The following is a 24,095-nucleotide window of genomic DNA, read 5'->3' as shown; positions in this document are numbered from 1 at the left end:
TATGGTGTTTCCTTTGCTGATGCCAAGGTTTAGAGAGCACAGTAATTTTCTTTATGGAGTAGTGCACAAGCAGGCACTCACATGAGGCTTTTCTGTCCTGTACAGTTTTGGGGTCATGGCCAATCTTGGGAACAGAGGCAGGATCTACCAGACCTTAAGCTTCACCTGTCCCCTGTTCATTGTGGGGATGTGCTGTGTGTTTCCTTTCTTCTGTCACAGCTAGACACATCTGCAGGCTCTTAACCAAGCTGATCCTCAGTGCTAGGAATCTTCTTCAGTGCTTCTCCTGGAAATGAGGAAGCCTTGAATTTCTAATACCGTTTCAAGTTTCTGGGATTTCATGATCTACCTGAAGTCATCTGAGAACTTGAAGCATGAGGCACTGTTTTCGGACCTGGCCCAACTCTTCTGGGCCATCTATGTGGACTGCATCCTTTCCAGGAACCATGGCTTAGGGAGGAGGCAACTTGCTGGAGAGGAAGGAAAGATCTTAACAGTGCATCCACAACACACCAGGAGAAAACAAGCTGGCCAACCCCAGGTCCACATCTTTAAAATTGCCAAACGAGTATGGACGTGCTGAATTGTGAGGAGGAAGACAAGGGCTTTAGAGGGGACTTCAGTGGCAGTTATATTCCTCTCAGGGGTGAGCAACAAGAGCACATAAAAACAGGAAACCAGATAGTATTTCCTTTTGCATTTCATAGTAACTGTTCAGGTTAACAATGTGTCCTTATCCTCATATTCCATAAGAGCATCAGCAAGGAAGAGTCAGAAAGATAAATAAGAAAAGATATATTCCCAAAATACAACATACAGGGGTGCCCCCCAATTAACCATTTCACCATTGGCAGTTATAATCTTGTTTTCTTGCTGTGCAATTGGGAAGATTTGAGTATAAATCTTGGGGATTTTCACAACACGTGGGTTTTTTTTTTTCAATCTTGGTATTCATTCTGCTCTTTTTAAAAAATATATTCATTATATCATCTTTCATTTTTGCACAATGTGTGGTTTCCCCGTGAAATTCCCACACCGCTTCACCTGTGCACCATCCCGTGGTCCCGTGTGCTCCTCCCTCTCCTGTCCTGGTGCATCTCCTCTCCTACAGCATGTCTTTGATCTATAATTTCCTGGTGATTTTGATTTTACTTTATTATAGTTACTTTTTTTTTCTGATTCCTTCTTTGTTTTCTGTACATTCCTCCTACAAGTGAGACCATTCGATATTTTTCTTTTTCTTTCTGGCTTATTTCACTGAGCATAAACTCTTCAGCTCCACATGGCTTTTGCTTTTGTTTGTTTGTTTTTAAAAATGCCTTCTTGTAACTGGTGGCAAGGGGGAAGTCCTACTTATTTGATCAAGTAAAGGGAATGAAAATTGACTGCTGGAGACATACTAACCTATTGTTACTTTTGGGCAAATTTCAAACAAGTAATTAACTTCCAAACAGTTAAGTGATTAATTTCAGGAAATGGAAAGATCTCACAGAAATGAAATTTTTTATCCAAAGACAGTCTTCTCTGGGGAAACTAGATGAAATATCCTTTAGAGAATTAGAATAAGGTTGAATGAGCCTCTGTGAGTAAGCTGAGACACCTCTGGCTTATTCATGTTTCTGTTGTCCTTTCTGGTGTTGTTTCAACCAATGAGCTTCCAGTAGTACAACGGAGGCTATTTGGGTGGTAGTAATTCTTAGAATTATTTATGGAAAACTGAGACATAAGTAATTTTTGGATTTGTTTTCTTGCAATATTTCTGTTATAATAGCAGTTAACAGTAACACTAAGCCCAACCCTTTCCCAAGGTGGAGCCATTTTATATTTAGTTTTGACCTCAGTCGCTAAAAATTCTTGATTTACTCATCTAAATTCATTTTATTTATAGATAATTAATTTGAATTATTTTATAATTAATTATAGTTAATTAATTTTATTTATAGATAAACCTATTTTGTCAAGTGTTCTTGTAATTTAAACCAATTTCCCTTTGAAGAGGCAATATTTTCTCAGCATCATAGCTTCTACGTAGAACTAGAAAATGACTGCCTTCTAATATTGTTTCGCAATATTTTTAAAATATTTTAAGGAGACACTACCCAGATATGAGCATCAATAAATGCTATTGAAAGCGGGGTATAAAGCTCCTTCTGTTCTTATATTTAGCTGTTGTATTCAAATCCCTAACAATGCTTCCTGTTTTGTTTTGTTTTTGTACTCACTTTGAATTATTCAAAACTCTACAAAATAATTTAAAGGAATATTGTGTTCATGAAAATGTACATGAAATATTGTGTTCATGAAAATGTTCATTTCCATGTACATGAAAATAGTTTATTAAGTATATGTTATATATATTAAACATAAATTACATATATATTAATGTATGTATATATACACATACACTTTTTTTTAAAACTAAATAATCTTAAAGCTTGATTGCTTTCAACAAGACTATCAGAATAGTCTGAGGCTAAATGTAGTTTTTTGGCCATAATGTGACTTGGAATTTCTACCTTATAAAAAAGGTAGTAGATTTACCATCAGTATTGGAAGCCACTTTCTTCATCTTACTGGAGAGAAGCTACTGACTTATCTGATCTACAAACTATCTGTAGTTGTTATGCAAGTAGCAGGAGAGTACATTTCACTTTATAAAAGTGTTTGCAGATCAGGAAATAAGACTTTCCATTTAGATTATGTAATAATTAATATACAGTCATGTTAGGATGGTGGTAAGGGTGAAGAGGAACCTGTCTCTATGGCTCTCACAGAAATCATATCATCGGGGCATAAGGGAAAAACTAGAAGAGTCTATCTGTTACAGGGCAGGGAGAGAGGGGTACCCCTGAACCCCCAAACCTGCCTGATCCATATAGGTTCTGCCATCTACCGCATCAAGACAAAACGTATAAAACTTTAATGAAAAAGGCCCTCCCTGGTGGCGCAGCGGGTTAAAGCACAGCACTGAGAATCTAAAGCCGCTTCCGCATGAGTTTGATCCCCGCCTGCCCCGGAGGAGATCCACATGGTGTGGCAGACCTCTCCTGACCCGCCCGCTGCTCCCCTCAGCAGTGTACTTCGTCGATCTGCCTGTTCTGCTCCCCACTCTGTCTCTGGTGAAGCCTCTCACCTCCCCTGAGCCTCTGGCCTGTACCCCAGTTCTGTATGCACAAATAAATAAATCTTAATAAAAAAAAACTTTAATGAAAAAGGACTTTAATACAGTGAATATACAATATGGAACACAAAGAATATAATTTCTAAATCAAACACCTGAAGTTACCCATCCCCTTCGTGGGCAAAAGTCCACCCAAAAGGGATTGGCCCAAAGTAAGGCCCAAAAGCCCACCATAAGACTAAAACACCTGGCCGGGACCCCTGGAAAAGGGTCAGAAATGGCCAGACATGTCTGGGAGGAAAAGAGCAAAATCAAAATAAATATAAACACTGCCATTGTCACCTCCCTACAGGTCTCTCACCCACATCTGCCTTAGCCAGTCCAGGGTCAGGAAACAAGCATGATTTCTTCATCACATACCTGCTGTTCCATGTGGCTTCCTCAGGTCTCCTTCTGGCTCTCCATCCTGCTTCCTACTTCAGATTCCTTCGCCTCTCTCTTTTTCTCTCCTCAGTTCTACCCTCCTTCTGGGTGGGGCAGGGAACCTGGAACTTCCCCTTTTCCTAGGGACCACCAGGTTACATATATAATATGCAAAATGTCACTAATTTGACATCTTTGTCACTAATTTTGATATCTTTGTCACTAATTTGATATCTTCAAATTTAAATAGGCAAATACAATAGAGAAATGTTGCTGTAAGTCATTTTTATTGTATTTGTTGATATTGGGTAGGCAAATATGAAAACAAGTGCTATCAAATTGTTCTGTAACCTTGGGCAAATTAATTTGTTTAGCACTCAGTTTCTTATCTGAAGAAAAGGGGTATGAAAACAACTAGATGACCCACAGAATCGCTTCAGGTTCTCTGTTCTGATGTTCTATGTCTGTTCTCTGTTCTGATGTTCTCTGTCTGTTTCGGATATAACCAGGACACTGGTTGCTTGTAACAATGATAAACAGGAACAGATGAGGTCTAGAAAATGGAATTCCAAAAAAATTTGAGGGTCATAGATATCATAATGTGAAAAAAAAGACATAAAATATTATTGTATACATAGTCTTGAAAGCTATGAATAGCTACATATTGAAATGTTCAGAAGTGATAAAGAGGGTGGACACAGGTTTATGCACTGACTTAGATTATGTCTAAGGAGAGAGAGACAGAGATAGAGAAATGGAAAGAGTAGATTACTCCCCCAAAGAAAATAATGATCTTGAAGCTAAGTCATGGGTTAGTAAAAGTTTCATGGGAATGAGGGAATGTTGAATTGATGTATCTTTGTTTGTGTCAAAATGCATCGCTTCTTTTTTCAACAAGCTTTGCTTTGTCATTGAAGAGAAACAAAAGTCATCCTCTTTGAACCTAGAAATTGCCCTAGAAAAACTGTATTTGCTTTCTTCTGTATAAAAAGGATTTATAATTTGATGATGTTTGCAGTTGGTGTCTACTATTATTTTTAAAATACTAAATGTAAGAGAAAGCAATGCATCAGAAACAGAAATTAGATTCACAAATGCTTTATTTTCTACCTTACTTTCTCCAAGAAATTTCCTCAGCAACTTAGTCAGAAATTACCTATAGAATCTATTCTAAGGAAACATTTAGAGATACACATAATGATGGAAGACAAGAAACCTCACTGTGATATTATTTATGGTAACAGAAAATCTGGACATAATCTATCTCCTAATAGAATAATAATTTAATTATGCTATAAATTATGTGCCTAAAATATGGCTATTTGAAAGATTACAAAATGGGTGGTTTAAAGTTTATATATACATATTTATAAATTGCATGGTTACCATTCATACATTTTAAATCAGAAAAATATAAAAATGTGTATTAACAAGGCATTTGTTATTATTTATATTATTTAAACTACATAGGCCACAAAATTTGCATAAACACAAATTACATATACACCCCTGCAATGAATTCATAAAGAATTTTGATATTAGATATTTTTTTAATCCATTCCTCACCACCCTTTTGTTCTCAAATATCTGAACTACTTGCTCTCCCAGTTCTTTCAGACAGATAGTGCATAGTTCAGAAAATGTCAAAGGCATTGTTTTTTTATTTTTTAAAGAAACAAAAACACCTTTATACCCCATTTAACCACTTCCCCCACCCCCACCCCTTAACCTCTAGTGAGCTCCCTTTGGTTATCAATGGCCACTAATGTTTTTTTATTTTGTTTTATCGGTTTATCACCTTTCATTACATATACATGTGAAATCATCCAGCCCTTGTCTCTGTCTTTCTGACTAACTTCACTTTGCATAAGCCCCTCAAGTGCTTTTATTTTGCTGCAAATGGTAAAACTTCTGTCCTCATGGTTGGGTAACATGGCATCGCATGGGAGACCTCATCTGATCCTCTAGGAGTGGCACTTCAGTGGCCTCTGAAAACTTCCCCATTGAAATTAGTGCATTGATACTTAACTAACCTGCAGATAACTTGGTGACCTAATGAATAGTTCCTTTTCTCTACTTTCAGGTGTTTATCCTCAGCAATTAAGAATCCCTTTCCTGAAGAAGAAAGTATTGATTGAAGATTTGATAAGCATGTACTTGCACAGGAATGGGGTTAAGCACATTGGAAAGGTGACTGTTGGCCTGGAAATAAAGAGAAAATAAATCTGACCTCATTACTAACTCACATTTGGAGTTAAAGATATATATTTCATGACTACTGGTCATTACTGAAATGATGGAATATCCAACTATTAAAGCATATTCTCTGAGCACACTTAGTTTCACTCCTTTTGACTACTAGCATGCTCCTTGAAATGATGACATTACTGCCCATCACCCCACTGACTGAGAGAGTTAAAAATAGCTTCTCAAGATGACTAGGGGATCCTTTGTATTCATTGTGATCATTTACTTTGGGATGCTTGATATTGTTAATACTGAACACACTGCATGATTTTCAGACATTAACCCTGGATCGCTTATGCAGAGACATATCAGGGACTATAGTTGTTAGTTATGAGTGACTGTCCGTCAGTGACAGTTGAACCTTGTTTAAAAGGAAAATTTGGAATCCTGCATGAAGCAAAAAATAAACAGTCAAAAAAATGGTGGAGAAAACATTCTTCTAATGGAAACAAATTTCATAAAAGCTCTGGACCACAAATAATGTTTTGGAGTTTCTTTATTTCAGTATTTAATATTAACATTAATGATGATCCAAAATCTAAAATATTTTTTCCAGTTAGCATATTTTTCTATTTGATTAAATATTAAAACTATATAATTGGTTACAGTTTGCACTGAAAAGCAAAATGAAATTAAAATGAATGGCATTATAAGAAAAGAGCCCATAAAATGTTTTCTCCTCAAAATGACCAGACCTAAATGAGATTAATAGAATTGAAGTTCATAGCAAATTTACTTGTTTTCCAGCCATAATGCTATTTTTAATCTCTAATGATTCCATCAAATCACTTTCATTATTTTAACCAATGATTATAAATTTATAGATATCCAGCACTGACTATGATAAAACATCTATCATTTTATGACTATAAAATAGGGGGGAAAGACAGTTGCGAATGCTGGCAAAACTGGAAGCCACCAATAACACTATATACAAAAATATATTTCAAATATGTTAAAGATTTAGGCATAAAACCAGTAACAAATAATAAAAATAGAAGAAAACATTGGAAATGCATTCTATGATATCAACGGCAAAGCTAGTTTTGATGACTCAACTTAATTCCCTATTACAGGGAATTAAAAATGAAAAGAAACATTTGGGGTTACTTCAAGTTAAAAAGCTCCTATAGAGCAAAATAAAATACAAGATGATTAAACAGGCACAGTACTGAATAGGAGGAAATATTTACACAAAATTTAAGTGATAAGTGATTAACACCCATGATACATAAAACAATCATATGTCATTCAACAATAAAAAACCGATAACCCTAATTAACATCTGGGTTACAGGTATGAGGGGGCAGTTCACCAAAGAGGTTAGCTAGAAGGCCAAAGACTTATGAAAAAGGAATTCATTGGGCCTTCCTGGTGGCGCAGCGTGTTAAAGCGCAGCACTAAGAATTGAAAACCACTTCCACATGAGTTCGATCCCCGCTGACCTGGAGGTGACCACGTGGCTCCGCTGACCTCTCCGGACCCACCCACTGCTCCCCTCAGCAGTGTATTTCATATCTGCCTGTTCTGCTCCCCACTCTGTCTCTGGTGAAGCCTCTCACTGCCCCTGCACCTCTGGCCTGTACCCCAGTTCTGTATGCATAAATAAATAAATCTTTTAAAAAATTAAAAAAAAAGAATTCATCATTGATTTTAATAAGAAAGATGCAGATTAAAACTACAATGAAATACCAAATACCACATGAGTGGTACATATTAAAAAGACCGCCCAAGGATAAGTTCTGGAGAGGATGCAGAGAAAAAGGAACCTTATTACACAGTCGGTAGGAGTGTGGACTGGTAGGCCTGTTATGGCAAGCCATCTGAATTTATCATAAAAAATTAAAACTCCATCTATTCCACAATGTTCATACCCGCATTATTTACAAAAACTAGGAGATGGATGCAGCCTAAACCTTCTCCCGTGCACCAGTGGGTCAAGATGTGGCACAGTTATGCCTCCTGAGGACTAGACTGCTGCAGGAGAGTGAAATGCAGCCATCTTTAACAAAATGGAAGAAATTTGAGAAATTATTGTCAGCAAAGCTTGTCATTTTGATAAAAACAAATACTGGATATTCACATAACAGACAATTTGACAATGTAAAATTGATGTACCAGCACTTTCAAATGCTGGTGGACATCAATAAACTTTCTAAGGACTCTGAGATTAATAAGGAGAGAAAGGAACAAGGAGTCACAGAGGCGGTGGGGGAAACAAGTAACACTTCACACAGGACTAATCAGAGAGGTAAAGGCTTAATTATTTTAGTAAAGGTTTTTGTAAGATATATTTTAGTTATTTATGCATACAGAACTGGGGTGCAGGCCAGAGTTGCAGGGGTGGTGAGAGGCTTCACCAGAGACGGAGTGGGGAGCAGAACAGGCTGACTGACTAAAGTCCACTGCTGAGGGGAGCAGTGGGTGGGTCAGGAGAGGTCTGCTGTGCCATGAGGGTCAGCTCTTTGGCTGGGGATTGAAGTCATGCTGAAGTGGTTGTGGCTAGCTTCAGGTGCTGGGCTTTAACACACTGTGCCACCAGGGAGGGCCCTTAGTAAAGACTTTGAAAATATATTTTATCACCAAGTGGGTACTTTCAACCTGGACTCCTTTTCACTTCAAGTTGGAGAAGGTGATTTGATCAACAAGGGCAGAGAAGGCCCTGCATACCCTGTCAGCTCCACAATACAACTCTGTGTTTACTGAAGATTGAGGACCTGAAATAAAACACAGGAGAGTCCTTCAGATAAATAGTTATGGAAGTAGATATGGATATAGATCCTCAGATATACAAGGAGATATAAGAGAGAGATTAAGAGAGAGGCTCATTAAGATTTTAGTATATACCCTAGGGTTCCCAGATATTTGAGCTTGTCTGTTCAATAAGTGAAGTGACAATGCAGTCTTGGGATATCGTCTTCCAAATACAGGCAGTAAACCACACCTAGGAGCAATCTAAAATGTGTAACATAGCCTTTTGCATTGGTGATGGCCGATGTGTACAACATTTAGAAACCAACAGCTTTCATAAATTCAACGGAAGAAATCTTATATGGTTTATCATGTTCACTGCTTACAATAGCCTTATGAGCTAGGGAATAGTAGAGTGGGGTAATCAGGTTTTTTGCACCACTAGCCTCTGTTGCTTGATCATGTTGATGCAGAAGGGGCTTGGGAGCATGGGCTGGGGCGCGCATGCCTGATGTGGACACCGGAGCACTTGTGTCCACGCATGCGTAATGGTTTGCAGCTGAGCCTAGAGGGCAGGGATACAAGGGCGCCATTGCTCAGCGACAGAAGACCACTATGGGAGGCCGGCCAGAAGAGGAGGAGCCCTACAGAAGAGGTGAGACCACTACAGAATGCCAAAAAGGCTAGAGAAAACTGTAAGGATTCATGGAGGGGAGGGGTTGGGGGGGGCTCAGTTGCCTGCCTGCCTCCCAGCACCCCTGGCCTGGCCCAAGCCTTCCTGTCTGCACGCCTGCCTCCCTGCCTGCTGTGTCTGTGTACCTGGCTCCGAGAGAGCATTAAAGCCAGAAAAATCCACGGAGGGCTCCCGGACTCTCTTTAATTCACCTGCCTGAATCCATAGTGAACCTGCTTGTGCCAGCTGGCACAACAACTAGAAATAAAGTTCAGGGACACTACTGATGTCCAAAAGACTCACAACTCTGTTGTTCACTAGATGAGTTGTGGCTCCTGGAAAATGTTATAAAGTCAAGAATTTTTAAAAGGCAGTCTGAATCCACGGCTGTCATTATTTCTATTAGTTGTGAAAGTCTTACCTGATGGCATTTCGAGAGTGAAGGCGTCCATAAGTTTAGACAACAGTTCCTTTAGTTCCTCTTCCTTCAGCTCATTCTCTTCCTGGTGGGTGTGAATTGCTTCTTTTCTTTCTGCAGGCATTATTTGAGGGCTACTCATTTCAGCAGGAGCAATTCCGGAGGTGTCCTGTGGCAGGACTTCCTTGGAGTTGGGTAGGGAGATTAAGTTTGTCTTCCAGGGCTTCTGTGTTGGGCTTTGAGCTCCTGTGTTCTGCCTTGACCTTAGTTGTAAAAAGGTCTCTGGTGATTCTGACTTTGGTAGAGCAAGTTCTGCCTTTGCTTGATTTGGGTGACTTTTGTCAATCACGTTGTGATTTGAAAGAGGTTCCAACTTTGAGCCATTTTCAGTGGTATTCTTGATCTGAGAAGAATCCCCTTCTCTACAAAAGTTTTTACTTTTTCCATGGTCACTCTTGGAAATCATATTTAGACAGGAAGACGATGAAGGATGGAATGGCTGTAACATTGCCTATGCAAAGAAAACTTAATTTATAAACAAATTAACATTTATCTTACTTTTTCATATATGCATTGCATTTCAATACTCCTTCCTTGCTTGCTTCCCTTTTGAGCTAGTAATTGGTTTACAACCCTGATGTGATTCAGAGGAGAAGGGTCACACTTTCTCACACATATGTTACCACAACACACCCACCACTCAAATCCACAATTCTCCACACTAGTCCATCAGACAACCCCTGGACATCAGTCACACTTTTTTCTTCACTCTCCACCTCCTCTTAATTTTTTTTTAAGATTTATTTATTTATGCATACAGAACTGGGGTACAGGCCAGAGGTGCAGGGGTGGTGAGAGGATTCATGTGAGACAAAGTGGGGAGCAGAACAGGCAGATCAACGAAGTCCACTGCTGAGGGGAGCAGCGGGCGGGTCAGGAGAGGTCTGCTGCGCCATGTGGATCACCTCCGGGGCAGGCGGGAATCGAACTCATGCGGAAGTGGCTTTAGCTTCTTAGTGCGGAAGTGGCTTTAGCTTGTTAGTGCTGTGCTTTAACCCGCTGCTCCACTAGGGAGGGCCCCTCCTCTTAATTTTAGAAGCAGGTTTCTAGAGTTTGTTATTCAGTAGGAAATTTTAATAAGAATTCCCTCCCATAGCAATGCCACACTGATAAAGAAACAGGAGTCATGGAGCAGGCTACATAATGCAGGATACTGCTTAAGGGCATTATCCTGGCCTTTTTATTGGTAAACTAGTCACACAGCATTAGTCATATGGGAAAATAAAAAGGAGATGTGGAAGTAAAATAAACAGGGGAAGGATGAAACTGTATTCCTCATCTGCTGATTGCTTGGTATGTAGATCAAGCCCTGACCCCCCAGTCAGGATTTCAGTCTTATCAATCAGGCATTCTACTGATCAGCTTCTGGGGTCCTTCGTTATACATCAGTCAATGACCCCTTGGGCATTTCTGGTCATACCTCATGATGTATAAGTCAGGAGTAAGTGTATGCATCCATTCTCAGCTCCGGTCATACCTCGTGATGCATACATACCCTTTCCAGAGTGATCCAGCTTATGTTCTTTTTTTTAGATTTATTTATTCATGCATAAAGACCTGGGGTACAGGTCAGAGGTTCAGGGGAGGTGAGAGGATTCACCAGATACAGAGTGGGGAGCAGAACAGGCCGACTGAGGAAGTACACTGCTGTAGGGAGCAGCGGATGGGTCAGCAGAGGTCTGCGGCTCCATGTGGTCAGGGATTGAGCTCATGCTGAGTGGCTTTAGCTTCTCAGTGCTGTGCTCTAACCCGCTGAGCCTCCAGGGAGGGCTGCTTATGCTCTTAATTGGTGTGAAAGGCACCTCATAGGGTTGGATTCCTATGACCAGGCAGTTCTTACCTTGCTTTACAAATACAGAACTGTTGGTAACAAAATGGAGGCTGGATAGGCTGCTTAGGGTTAGCAGACGCACATTCTTCTCTTGTCTAATACATTATTGATTTTATTCATGCTGTTAATTCAATGTCAGTCTAAAACTGTCTACAAACTTAGAATAGCTCAGGTTCTAAAAGATCATAATCACAAGAAAGAAGGGAAATTGTAATTTCTAAAAGTTCAGTTTCTAAAAATATCATAAAAAATTTCTGAAAACATTCTCAAAATGTGGTCAACAGACTCATCATCCCTGAACCCTTTTAAAAGTCCCTAAGGTCAAAATTATTTTCCTAATGAAGATTAGATATTATTTTCCTAATGAAGATTAGATATTATTTTCCTGTTCATTGTGTTGACCTCTCTACTGATTGTGCAAAATCAAGAGTAAGTGAAGCTAAGGCAATGCCTTTATACACATCAATGTGCCGTTGCCATCTTTGATGGTATAGCGAAAAGTATTTTCTTAATAACCGATCTTTTTAATATTACATGTGATTAAATGGGAAGTGTACATAAAATACTTCTGATGCCTACTGCAATGCAATGGTTGCTTCTTGAATGAAAGAATGACAAACAGGGCCTCCCTGGGGGTTGAGGGGTCAGGTCTCAGCACTCTCACTGCTGCAGCACGAGTTCCATCCCCAGCTAGGGAACTGACTCACATGGCACAGCAGACCTCTTCTGGCCCGCCCGCTGTTCCCCTCAGCAGTGTACTTCTCAATCTGCCTGTTCTGCCCCCCCACTATGTCTCTGATTAATCCTCTCACCCTGCTCCTCACCACACCACACCTCTGGCCTATACTCCAGTTCTTCTATGCAAAAACAAACAAAAATGACAGACTATATTCCTTTGACTTGGGTACCCAGCAAACATTTTCTCAAAAATGAAAGTGAAGTTGTTATTATGAGGGAAATAATTGATAACAACTCTGATATGACTGTAACAACTGAGCTTTTAAACAAAACTTAGAATTTTGAACTGATTCCATCTTGTGTCAGATTTCACCTTATTGAATTTTTAATAAAAGAAAACTATTTACTGACTGGAAAGAATCAGTTCCCAGTCACACGTGGCTTTTTCTAATAACTCTGGATAATTTTTCTTTCTTCTCACCATAGACACCAAGGTCATTTTGACTAAGAACCAATGAACAGTAAGAAATGTTTCTATAACCAATGCCAGATTCTACCTGATCTCCCCTCACCTTATTTTCCCTTAAAGTAAGACTCCAGGAGGACATAACTTGGACTGCTACCTGGGTCTGTGCTACCCATTTCCAAAGGCAGAATGTTTGAAAACCACTTTCAAGCTTTAATTTTGGTTATGTAGAACTGATAGGAAGGCCCACAAAAACTCTTTGGGAACTTCAAAAAAAAAATGTTAGGAATGCCAAAGGGATGCTGAGACCAAATGGTTTGAGAATCAACACTGTAAAGAAACTGCATCACATCCATTTTTTCCAAATGGCACGTGTCTGCAGGAGACAGGGTGGTGGATGAAAGAGGGGGCCTTCAGGGTACCGAGAAGAGATGGAAGGAAGTGGTTGGCCTAAGGGAAGCTACTCTCCAGGCCTCCCTTAGCCAGCACATTCAAGGTCAGAGCCCCAGAACCCAATGCCTCCCCCATTCATACCTGAAGGTCCTGTCCCATCTGCTGTAGTTTATTCCACAGACTATCTTGGTTGGTTGTGAGTTCATGAATCTTAGTTTCAAGTCTGTAGCTTCTTTCTTCCTGGGAGGCATATATGGCTTGCAACTTGTCTTTGTATCGGTTTAACTGTTTTTTAAGGAGCCTGCAAAGAAGACAGATCTGATTGGGGTGGAAGAGGAACAGGTCAACCCAATGACTAGAATTTTAGAAAAATTATGTAAAGGGAATAAGTTTTAAATAATTGGTTTGAGAGAATTATTTTAAGAACTTTTCAAGGATTAAGTTTCAAAATTAGTTTTCCTTTTTATAATTAAAATTTTCAAATGGCCTTTTTATTACTTAATGGCTTTCCTTAACTTTGTTTCTACTTTCTTATACCATGACATAGATTAAAGTTACTTTTAATATTTAGATTGTTAAATTACTTTAAAAGTGTCATTAAGTTCCTTTTCATGAGTCACAGAATCTTTATAAAATGGCCCTTGTCTTTCCTACAGTTACATACATGTGTGTATATATGCTAATATATAATTTACATTACATTACATTAGTTTTGTTGAGTATCTACTAGATACTCAAGCTTTGTGCCTGAAAGCAGAAGCCTCCCTTTGAGGCAAATTCTTAGTGATGACCTAGGAGTTCTGTCTCCTAAAGGAATGACAACAGGAGACAGGATCTCAAAGAATGACACAGCAAGAAGATGGTAGTCAGTTTTCAGCCAACCTAACAAGTCTAGTAGGAAGTTGGTGCTGTTGGAGAAAGTGACTCTTTAGCAGTAACTACTCCAACAGAGGCAAAGCTTTTACTTGGGGTATAGGATTTCACTTTAAGTAATATCTTCCAAATTAAATAAAAGATCATGGTGAAATCTTTGTAGAGGACAGTCCTATAAAAGCAAAGACAAATGTTACTGACTTGTCTCTGCTGTCAGAGGTGGGTGTTCCTACCTTCTTTCCTTATGGAGAGCGGTAATGGATTTACGAGTCCTCCACAGTTCATTCCTAATACTAACTATGGTCTAGAGAAGCAAGAAATAGAGAAAATAATTTAATTTTTCAGTTTGAATTAAACCCACATTCCTAAGAATTGTTCATACAACATATCCTACAATAATGGTATTTGTAATACATCTAGTCTATTTCAAAACTTGACCAGTGCAGTGAACAAAGCTGCCCATGTGTACAAGCTGCATATTTGTGTACAAGGTTCTTGGGTTTCTTAAGTTTAATAGCTGGTGCCTATTTGGTTGCCCTCTTTGGGCACACACACACACACACACACACACACACACATTTCAAAATGTACAGTATATAAGAAGGACCAGCAAAAATGTGTCCCAAACTGATAACCAACAAGCATAAGTGCTTTTCAACAAATGAATGGATATAGAAATAGTGGAATATACACTCAGCTTTGAAAAAAAAAGATGAAATAGTGGCATTTGGGTCAAAATGGATGGATCTTGAGGTGAAAATGTTAGCTGAAGTCAAAAAGTGAAAGACTGAGATGAGATGGTTTCATTCATTTGTGAAGATAACCAAAAAATACACAGGCAAAATACAGTAGAAATAAATATTGAACTCTGGGAAAGAATATAATATTTACCAAAGGGAATGGTGGGGGGGAAGGAAGTGGGTATAGAAGAGGGGAGAAGATGAGGTACTGACACAGATGGCTTGATGGAGGTGAGTGAAACATGTGCACAGATAGACAAGCAACAATGTCACTCCCAAAATTAAGAAACAATAAATGACCTCTGAGGGACTGATAATCTGTTAGAGACTGCCTCAGACTGGGAATTATGGTTAACAATTATTTTCTGTAATATTTTCACCTTTTATAAGGTAAATGGATTCAAGACTTATTAAAATTTGTTTTTAATCAAAGAAAGAAATACAGTAGAGAGATAAGATAAACTGAGAAATTTCAGAAATGAAAAGGTGATAAGGGGAAAAAGAAAAGTAAAAGAAAGAGGAGACAAACCAAGCAGCAAGGTTTCCTTTAAATTTCTTCCTTTGGAACAAATAAATGTTAAAGTGAAAAAAATATCTGCCTTGTTTAAATGGCTTTCCTTCTTTTTTTATTTTAAGATTTATTTATTTATGCTTACAGAACTGGGGAACAGGTCAGAAGTGCAGGGGCAGTGAGAAGATTCACCAGAGACAGAGTGGGGAGCAGAACAGGCAGATTGACAAAGTACACGCTGAGGGGAGCAGCAGTATCAGGAGACCTCAGCTGCGTCGTCGTGTGGGTCAGCTCTCTAGGAGGGGATCGAGCTCAAGCCACAGTGGCTTCAGAGAGCTTCATAGTGTGGTGCTTTAAACCATTGCACCACCAGGGAGAGCCCGGCTTTCCTTCTTTAATTAGAAACAAAGAGCAGAGTAGCTCTTCCCTGAATCACACTGCACCACTACACGATTATCCAGATTAATTGTATATTAACGATTTCCCTTTGGACTCACCAGATGATGTGGGCGGCCGTCCTTGACTTGGTGAGCCTGAGATATCCTTTGAACTCTTTGTTTGGCATCCTCTGTGGCTGCTGGCCCAGTTGGACTTCCATACATTGGTAATTTAGAGCTATTGTGTTGAATGGAGAGACTGTTATAGAATGGAAGCTTCTTATAAGAGGTTGTCATAATTTGTAACAACCAAATGTGACAATGAAGAAATTCTTTTTAGAAAATGTTAAATCAGATACTAAGCTCAATATACAAAATAGCAATAAAGCCATCCAGCTTTCCTTTGTGCTTTTTTCCAACTATTTATTTGACTTAGAGCCAACTTGCCAATGATAAGAATGAAAATTATACTCCCCGCTTTTTGACAATCAAAAAATGATAATGCAAAAGAAATTCAGAACGACGGCAGGAAATTCTCCAGGTCATCTTGTCCAGGTCAGCTACTGGGGATTCTAGTTGCAGGAGTCTATTATATAATATCTGAAAGAACATAGACTGGAACAAAGGTCAGATATAACTCTGCTTGACAGTTTCATTTCATTTTATGCCTTTACTCAAAACCTATTTTTAACATCCTGCCATCTTGGATTACTGCAGAGAAAAAAAAAAAGTTATTTTTTTAAAGCAGAGAACACCTTGGTCACAGAGACCAAGATGGTCCTTTCTGACAGAATGGGATTTTGGCTAGAGAATGCAGTGAGAGAAGAGGGGAAGAAGCCATTGTTTGGGGGCAGACTTAAATATATGTTTAAGTGTTGGGCATTTTGGAGGTAGAAAAATAGGGTAACCCATAACTTTTTTGTTATACCCTACCCTATCAGAGATCATTTTCATACCTTGACTTTGCTATGTGTATGTCTAAGATATGTCAACCCTAACAAGTCCCAAGCAAAACTGACTTCCCCCATTAAACTACTCTAACTATAACTGCTGCATTTCAAATAACTTGATGTTTTACGATGGTGCCATCATGACCATAAAGCTTAGGAAAAGATGTGAAGACGTGAGGGTGAGAATATCTATTCTGTTAATTAACGCAAGTATGTGAGGAAACCTAATAGGTGGCCAAGATGTTATTTTAATTTTGTAGGGCAAAAGATCACATAGTTGGTTACCCATCTGAAAGAACGCAAAGCTATACTCTTGTTAGAAAAAATTTCAAATGGATTGAAAATTTAAACATTCAGAATAGCAACATCAGAAGAAATCTAGGAGACTACTGATGTAACTGAGCGTCTGCTCCCTTCCCCTCACTATCGCCAGCTAAAGAACCAGCCCTAGGCCCTTCTCAGCGTCACCTCCTTCATCCTGTTCAGCTGCCTCAGCCTCCTCACTGCTCTTTAGACCTACTGCGAACACCTGCGCTTTGAAGAGGCTGCGCCTCAACTGGCAGTTTATTTTCCTCAGGTTCTTGTATGATTTACTCTCGCCTCCCTAAAGCTACCTCTCACTGAGATCCATTCTGACTTCCCTATTTAAATTTGCTGCCAACTCTCCCTTGTGTCTTGTTTCCTTTTCCTGGCTTGCTTTTTTTTTTTTTTTTTAAATTTTAGAGCATAAAGTTTCTAATATATTACATAGCCCACTTATCTACCTATTTTCATTGTCGAGTCCCTCCACTAGAGTGAAAGCTTAATGAAGCCAGACATTTTTGTCTTCACCAGCAAAACCCACTAAATATGTAAAAAAAAAAAAAAGGCACAAAAGAGAATGTAATGTGTGTTTACAAGATGAAACAACAGGGCAGCATGTGACGGTGAGACCGCAGGTGTGCACCGACCATCTTAATGGTTTTGCTGCTCTCTGCTTGGCTGTAAGTGCCTGAGTACTGGCTGAGAGCACCAAGTCAATTTTCAAAAGTAGGAGGGTTCACACGTCTGGAATCTGTAAATAGTGAGGAACAATTATTAAGTCCTGGAGCATGTACACTCTTAGGCCAATCTCTCAGGATTTTCACTTGTTTCTCCTTTCCTTGAGCTGTTCTCTGTATTCAACGAATTGTTAAATTTTTCTTGTATGTGTTTTGTGTCTTTTTGTTAGACTCCCCCAAACCCCCAGTTTCTTTTCAAAATAATTCTTACAGGTATTATAAATGGACATTTTATAAAATTTATATCTGGCTATTACTAGTATAGTTCAGAACTATTAATTTGTGCGTGTGCATTTTTCCCTAGTAGTTTTTGCTAGTTATCTGGAGTTTCTTGGGAGTTCAAAATCATCTTCGGTACAAATGTAAGGAACTTTGTCCTTTTGCACTGTTAATTTTTTTTTTTTTTACTATATTTGCAAGAACTTTCCAAATGATTTAATAGCAGTGATAATATTTGGCATGTAGCTTTCCGTTACATTTTTATTGATGTATAACTGACATACAATTTTAAAAGTCTCAAGTGTACAACATCATGATTATACATTTGTATATGTAACAAAGCGTTTTAGTTACCATCTGACACCATATAAAGCTACAAATTTTTGTGTGTGTGATAAAAGCTTAAAAATTTACTTCTGTAGCTGTTTTCAGATTTATATTACAATATAATTGAATATCATCATCATACTGTACATTACATTTTCATGATTTATTTATTTTAAAACTGATAGTTTGTCTCTTAATCTCTTTTACCCATAATCTCCCTTGGCACTGGCCCAGTTTTCGGTTATCTATGAGTTTTGCTTTGTTTATTTGCTTTTTCGATTTCACATATAAGTAAACTCATGGTATTATTTTCGTCTGTCTGACTCGCCTCACTTAGCATAATACCTTGAAGGTCCATCTATCCATGTTCTCGCAAATGGAATGATTTCATTCTTTATTATGACTGAGTAATACTCTATTGTATACACACACAAACACACATCACATCTTTTTTCATTCATCCATCAGTGAACACTTAGGTTGTTTACATATCTTGGCTATTTCAGGTTGTAATGAATATAGGGATATGTATGTTTTTAATTAGTTTTTGTTTAAAAATGAAAATATTTCTCAGAATAAACTGTTACATATAAAGTAAATAAATTTTATAAAAAGACAGAAGGTTTATTACTACAGAGAAAGCTTGCTAAACCAATGAATTTATTAGATTTGCAAGAACTTTACAAATTATTTAATAGCAGTGATAATATTTGGCATCTAGCTTTCAATTACATTTTTATTGAAGTACAATTGGCATAAAATTTTAAAGTAGTCTCAATAATAAATTCATCTCACCACTTGGCAATAATCATTAATCTTATAGAAGATAGTACTACTGCCAACTTAATAGATGCCAAGGAGATATATATATATATAATTTTTAATATATATATTATTAATATATATATTATTTTCACCTATTATGTTATAAATGGAAATATGCCATACTCATTTCTCCTAGTTCAGCCATGAATCAGAATTTCTGAGCTCATCATCATCTCAGTTAAACTGAAAATTATTACATAAGAAAATCACTTTGGGGAGCAATCATATCGTACTCAGAGGGACAGACTATGACACACAGGCCTTTAAAAAGGGCTTTAGCTTTGTATGTGCTATGTGCTCCCTACGGCCTTTCCTCATCTTATCTCTACCAGTACTTCGCTGGGAGTGGGAGAGACTGGTTTTCCCTCTTGTCAGGTAAAGAAAATGAATCACAGAATCATGAAGTGTCTTCCCCAAGGCCACACCCCCACCTGCTGAGGACAAGGTTTCTGTGTCTCTGCCCTTTTAGGCTCATACTTCACTACCTTCTTTAAACAGTGCTGTTACTCCTTGGGATGGTCTTCCAGACTCCATCTAAAGTAGCTCATCACCCTTTCATCCACTCTCCCCTTTATCATGCATCCATCCACATTATTTTTTTGCCAGCCCACCAGTCAACCAACAAACATTTATTGAGTATTTATTGTATGTAGACAATTTTAGAGGTGCTGGAAATACAACTGGAAACAATAAAAAGTTTCCTCCCCTCATGGAGCTTCCATTACAGCAAGACAAGTCTAACATAGGATAGATAGAATAGTGAGATCCTGACAAAGTGCCTTGAAGCAAGTTGAAACGAGGGCTGGAAGTGTCAGAGAGGGGCTGGAGCTGATACATCAATAGTTGCTCAGGAAAGGCTCCTTGGGTGAGATGCCACCTGAGTGACTGTGTGTGTCGTTAGGAACTGAGGTGTCGAGCCATGCAGACAGGAGGTGGTCTAGAGCGTAGGGTCTTTGAAAGTTGGCGTCTTAGCGGGAATTTCTGGCTTAGTCATATTGGTGGAGGGGGCCTCAGAGGTGATGCGCAGAATGGGGGGGGGACTGAAACTAGAGGGGCTACCCAGGCGACTCAGGTGTGCAGGACTTCTCTAAGTCCTCTTACACTTACTTTTTAGTTTTAAGACCGTGGGAAGATAGTGGAAGGATTTAAGACATGGGAGTTTGGGGAAAATACACAAGCAAGGAATACTTCTTGAATGTATATTTAAAAGATCAGTGTGTCTTCAGTGGCCCAAAGAAATGTAAGAGTATGGACGTTTGCATTACAACTATGAGAATGTAGGAATTCAGACAAGACCCCAAGTACTCAATACAAATAGATGACTGACATGTTTTTATGACACTGCTTGGGAAAGAGGCAATAGCTGACTTGAAAACAAATGTATCTTTGTTTTTATTTTTAAATTTGAACTATATATGTTAGTGATGAACGGCAAGGTAATAGGGTGCATTAATTATTTAAAGGTATTTTGGCCTCCATTTTACTTTAAAATGAAGGTTATTTGTAGAGGGGAAAAGCAGCTTACCCGTTGCATCCCCGCTGCCAGCCCCAGCCTCTCCAGGCACTTCAGCCATGTGTCAGCTGCTGCCTGTGTCCAGGGGGGTATGGTGGGGGCTGCTAACTCAGTTCCTAAGATGCCACCCCAGCCTCCAAGCCACCCCCTACCTCACCCGACCCCCAGACACTCACGCGGCAGGTGCGGGTTTAACTACGCCCTTTGCGTTCACTGAGCCGGGCAGCCAGTTCTTTCTCGCGGCTTCTCTCCTACAGCGTCTTTGGAGCAGGTTGTTTCTGAGGGACCTGAGGAGTTGTTTAGTGTTCTCCTTTGCTGACATCTGCTGGACCGGAACATTGAAAAGGGTCAAAAACAGCCTTCTTTCTTACTTGGGAGGTCTGGCCACCAAGAAGCTCTTTGGTGTTACTTCACCTACTTTTATGTCCGCAGAGAAATCATCTTACTACCTGAATTTTGCTTTTCACTATACACATGCACCTGGCATAATTTCCACATGAACACCCCAACTCCTGCACTAGCTCCTCTTCTGTAGAGCCGTCCAGCAAAGTGGAATTCTGAAGCTGGAAATGGGGGTGATAGAGGACGAAGGTTATGCATAATGGGAGTGTGGATTCCTGTGTGTGTGGGGGATGACCACCTGGGGTTTTCTGGAATGAATGACCCTCGAAGGCTTGTAATCCAAAGTAACTGCTCTGGGTTCACAGGCCACTGACGGTCCACCCATCAACCTGCCACGAAGTATCTCTCCCAAGGAACAAAGGAGAAATGAGATGGTGCTGTAAGAGCTTCAGACTCTAAAGTGCAATAACACAGCGACCACATGGTGCCAGTGTAACACCAATAAACGCTATTTCTCCCCAGGATTTTAAGAAACAGGAAGTGGATAAGTCAGTGAGCCTGAGGGTGTGGGTTAATAAAGTTTCATTAAGTAATGCTCCTGGAGAATTATTTGGCAAGACCCAGGTACTTGGTCATTTGGGTCACTCATGAGGGGAAACTGTCCTGGGTAAAGTTAATTAATCAACATCCTTCTCTAGTGTTATTTGGGAGTGATGCCGGCACCAACCGAGAAACTGATTTATAGGCTCAAGGTCTTTCTCGGAAAATTAAAATGTTTTTGATTAAAAGCTACTATCCTATTTTTATTTCTTCTTACAAAGAACTGAATTCTCTAGTTGAGTATAATTAAAAAAAAAAATTTGGAGATAAGCCAGGCAGAGAAAGACAAACATCCCATGATTTCAATCACGGGTCGAATACAGAGGAAACAAACTAATAAAACAAATGTTGGAGCTATAAGGCCAATTAGCAATTACCAGGAGGGAAGGGAAAGGCGGGGATAAAGGGGACAATGTCGTGATATTGGATAGAATCAGATGTCAAGCAGTGAAGTTAATGTGCTATATATGTTACAGAGCAGGGGGGGGCACCCCAGGACCCCTAAACCTGCCTGTTCTAAATAGGTTCTGCCATCTGATATGTCAAGACAAAACATATAAGACTTTCAATAGAAAGGAATTTAATTAGTGTGCAATACAGAAAAGGGGAGAATACGGTTTCCAAATGGAACACCGGAAGTTACCCATCCCCTCATGAGAAATGCCCAGAGAGACAGAGCTGGCCCACACCACTGAGGCCCAAACACCTGCCACATGTCTGAAACACCTCCTGGTGGGGACCCATAGGAAAGGGGCAAAAGGTCCAGCAGGTCTGGGAAGAAAAGAGCAAAAGCAAAGCTGTCATCTTCCCCACGGCTCTCCCGCACATTTCCACCCAGGCCAGGACCAAAGGCAAGCAGAGTTTCTTCACGCCTCTCTGCTCCACATGCCCCTCCAGTCTCCTGCTCTCCCTCCTCTCTGTCCTTCTCCAGTCTCCTCTCCAACTTCTTCTCCCTGCTCAGCTCCATTCTCCCTTGGGTGGGACAGGGAAACTGGAACCTCCCCTTTTCCTGGGGATCCCCCCTGTAATGTATACACGTTAGTTCTTAGTAATCCTTGCCTGAATCTTACATAATGGTAAGATGGTAAATGGTTAAAATTAAAAAAAAATTATTTTTGAAAGGCAGCTGTGAAGTCTTGGTGGGCTTGCAGGCCTCCATGGCCCTGTTTTGGGCCAAGGCTGTTTGGCTAGACATTTACCTATGAGGGGATGTAACTTTACGTGCTTTACGTGCTTGATTTGGAAACTGTATTCTCTGTCTTTTCTGTATTATATACTAATTGTATTAATGATCTTTCCCATTAAAGGTCTTATGCACTAGAGTATGTTACCTCCTGATGTGGTGAATGACAAAACCTATATAGAGAGGGCAGGTTTGGGGGTCCTGGGGTGCCCCTCTTCTTGCCCTGTAGCATATGGAGAGATAGTTGAGGTTACCACTCCCTTCGTCTTAAATGCTGAAATGTAGAGGAGTGGAATCTGTAGTTTTACTGGAGGGAAAGTTTTAAAACTGCTGTAGTCTGTACTGATCTGACTCCTGTGCCATTTGGTGCTTTGTTTCCGGTGGTACCTGGACACGGTGCTCAATCACGGGGTGAGACTTCTGGTGGGACTCGCTGTTAAGACCAGCTAAGAAACAGGCCTGGCAGATGTCAAAGTTGAGGCACTTCAGACAGCGGAATCTGCCGATCAGAGTGAGACACACCTCTGTAAGTTTGGGGGTAGGGAGCGTGTGTTCACACAGTGGGTCCCCTTTGAAGATCTTTATTATCCTCATTTTACAGATAAAGAAACTGAACCTAACAGAGCAAGTAACTTGTAAAACATCACACAGCTTTTTATTACATAGTAGAGATAGTTTTCAACTCAGGAAAGGACTGAAGGGGCAGTCTGTTATTGTAACTACTCCCCTAGACCACCAAGGAAGAGGCTTGGGTTTGAATTCACACACACACCAGCGACCTTCAGATGGAAACAGTATTCAGATGCAATCAGTATTCTTTTCTTGCTCTGTTTTTCCCTGGCCTACTTCTTGTTCTTCTCTTTCTCTCTTTTTTTTTTCACCAAGTAGAAGTTTCTAGACCTTGCTCTGTTTAATTCTTTGTAGATTTCTTGGGCAGAGCCCAAGAAAGAGGTGGAAGTAAGACAGGGTTAAGCCCCAACCAGAAATCATAGTAAAAGCATGCTGACCGGCACCATGACAAAGCTCTCTGGTCAGGACCCATCTTGGAAGAAAAAATGGTGTGAATGAGTGAACTAATGCTGTTCCTGCCATTCCTTCTCCCCTGCTTATTTCTCTGAATTTTGCCAATGCCATTTCTTTAATGTTGCCCTTTCCTTAGTATTTCCTCAGAATAAATCCTGGGTCTCCCCAGTTCAGGGAGCATAAACTATCTTGGCCTAGAGATAAAACCCTCTTTTGCTTGAGTTCTGTGTGCTTCTGCTTGCCTAGGGCAACAGAGTCCTTAGGGGAAGAGTAAAATAGGAAAAGCCTCAGGAATCAGCAGGCTCCAGAGATAAGGGAAACAAATTCCAAAGGGGACTCATCAAACACCCCAGGACTAAGGGCAGTAGGACATTCCTGGATAAGGATGATTAAAAAAAAAAAAAAAAAATAGACCTGGCCCTCCCTGGTGGCGCAGCGGGTTAAAGCAGTTAAAGCACAGCACTGAAAAGCTAAAGCCGCTTCCGCATGAGTTTGATTCCCACCTGCCCGGGAGGTGACCACATGGTGTGGCAGACCTCTCCTGACCCGCCCGCTGCTCCCCTCAGCAGTG

General features: G+C 39.8%; 2 protein-coding genes across 2 annotated transcripts in view; one reads left to right on the top strand and one right to left on the bottom strand.

Moving 5' to 3' along the window:
- Positions 1–115: 115 nt before the first annotated feature.
- On the top strand, positions 116–5,792 carry LOC101619498. Its single transcript, XM_012726398.1, is given in 2 exon segments — positions 116–541; positions 5,642–5,792. Coding segments are annotated over 2 exon segments (552 nt in total). The 3' UTR covers positions 5,768–5,792.
- A 2,588-nt stretch (positions 5,793–8,380) lies between these two features.
- DYTN (dystrotelin) overlaps positions 8,381–24,095 on the bottom strand; it is a 39,929-nt gene continuing 24,214 nt past the window's right edge. Inside the window, exons 9-15 of the mRNA XM_012725899.1 lie at positions 22,889–23,000; positions 20,553–20,698; positions 15,623–15,740; positions 14,108–14,178; positions 13,143–13,302; positions 9,577–10,084; positions 8,381–8,508 (exon numbers count right to left, since the gene is read on the bottom strand). Of these exons, the coding sequence (XP_012581353.1) occupies positions 8,405–8,508; positions 9,577–10,084; positions 13,143–13,302; positions 14,108–14,178; positions 15,623–15,740; positions 20,553–20,698; positions 22,889–23,000 (1,219 nt within the window). The 3' untranslated portion in view covers positions 8,381–8,404. The remainder of the gene's footprint in view (positions 8,509–9,576; positions 10,085–13,142; positions 13,303–14,107; positions 14,179–15,622; positions 15,741–20,552; positions 20,699–22,888; positions 23,001–24,095) is intronic.

This window comes from Condylura cristata, unplaced genomic scaffold (genome assembly GCF_000260355.1).
Source record: "Condylura cristata isolate star-nosed mole 26May11 unplaced genomic scaffold, ConCri1.0 scaffold00002, whole genome shotgun sequence".
NCBI lineage: Eukaryota > Metazoa > Chordata > Mammalia > Eulipotyphla > Talpidae > Condylura > Condylura cristata.
The sequence above is the reverse complement of the archived record's forward strand: the minus strand, read 5'-3'. Positions and strand labels throughout refer to the sequence as shown.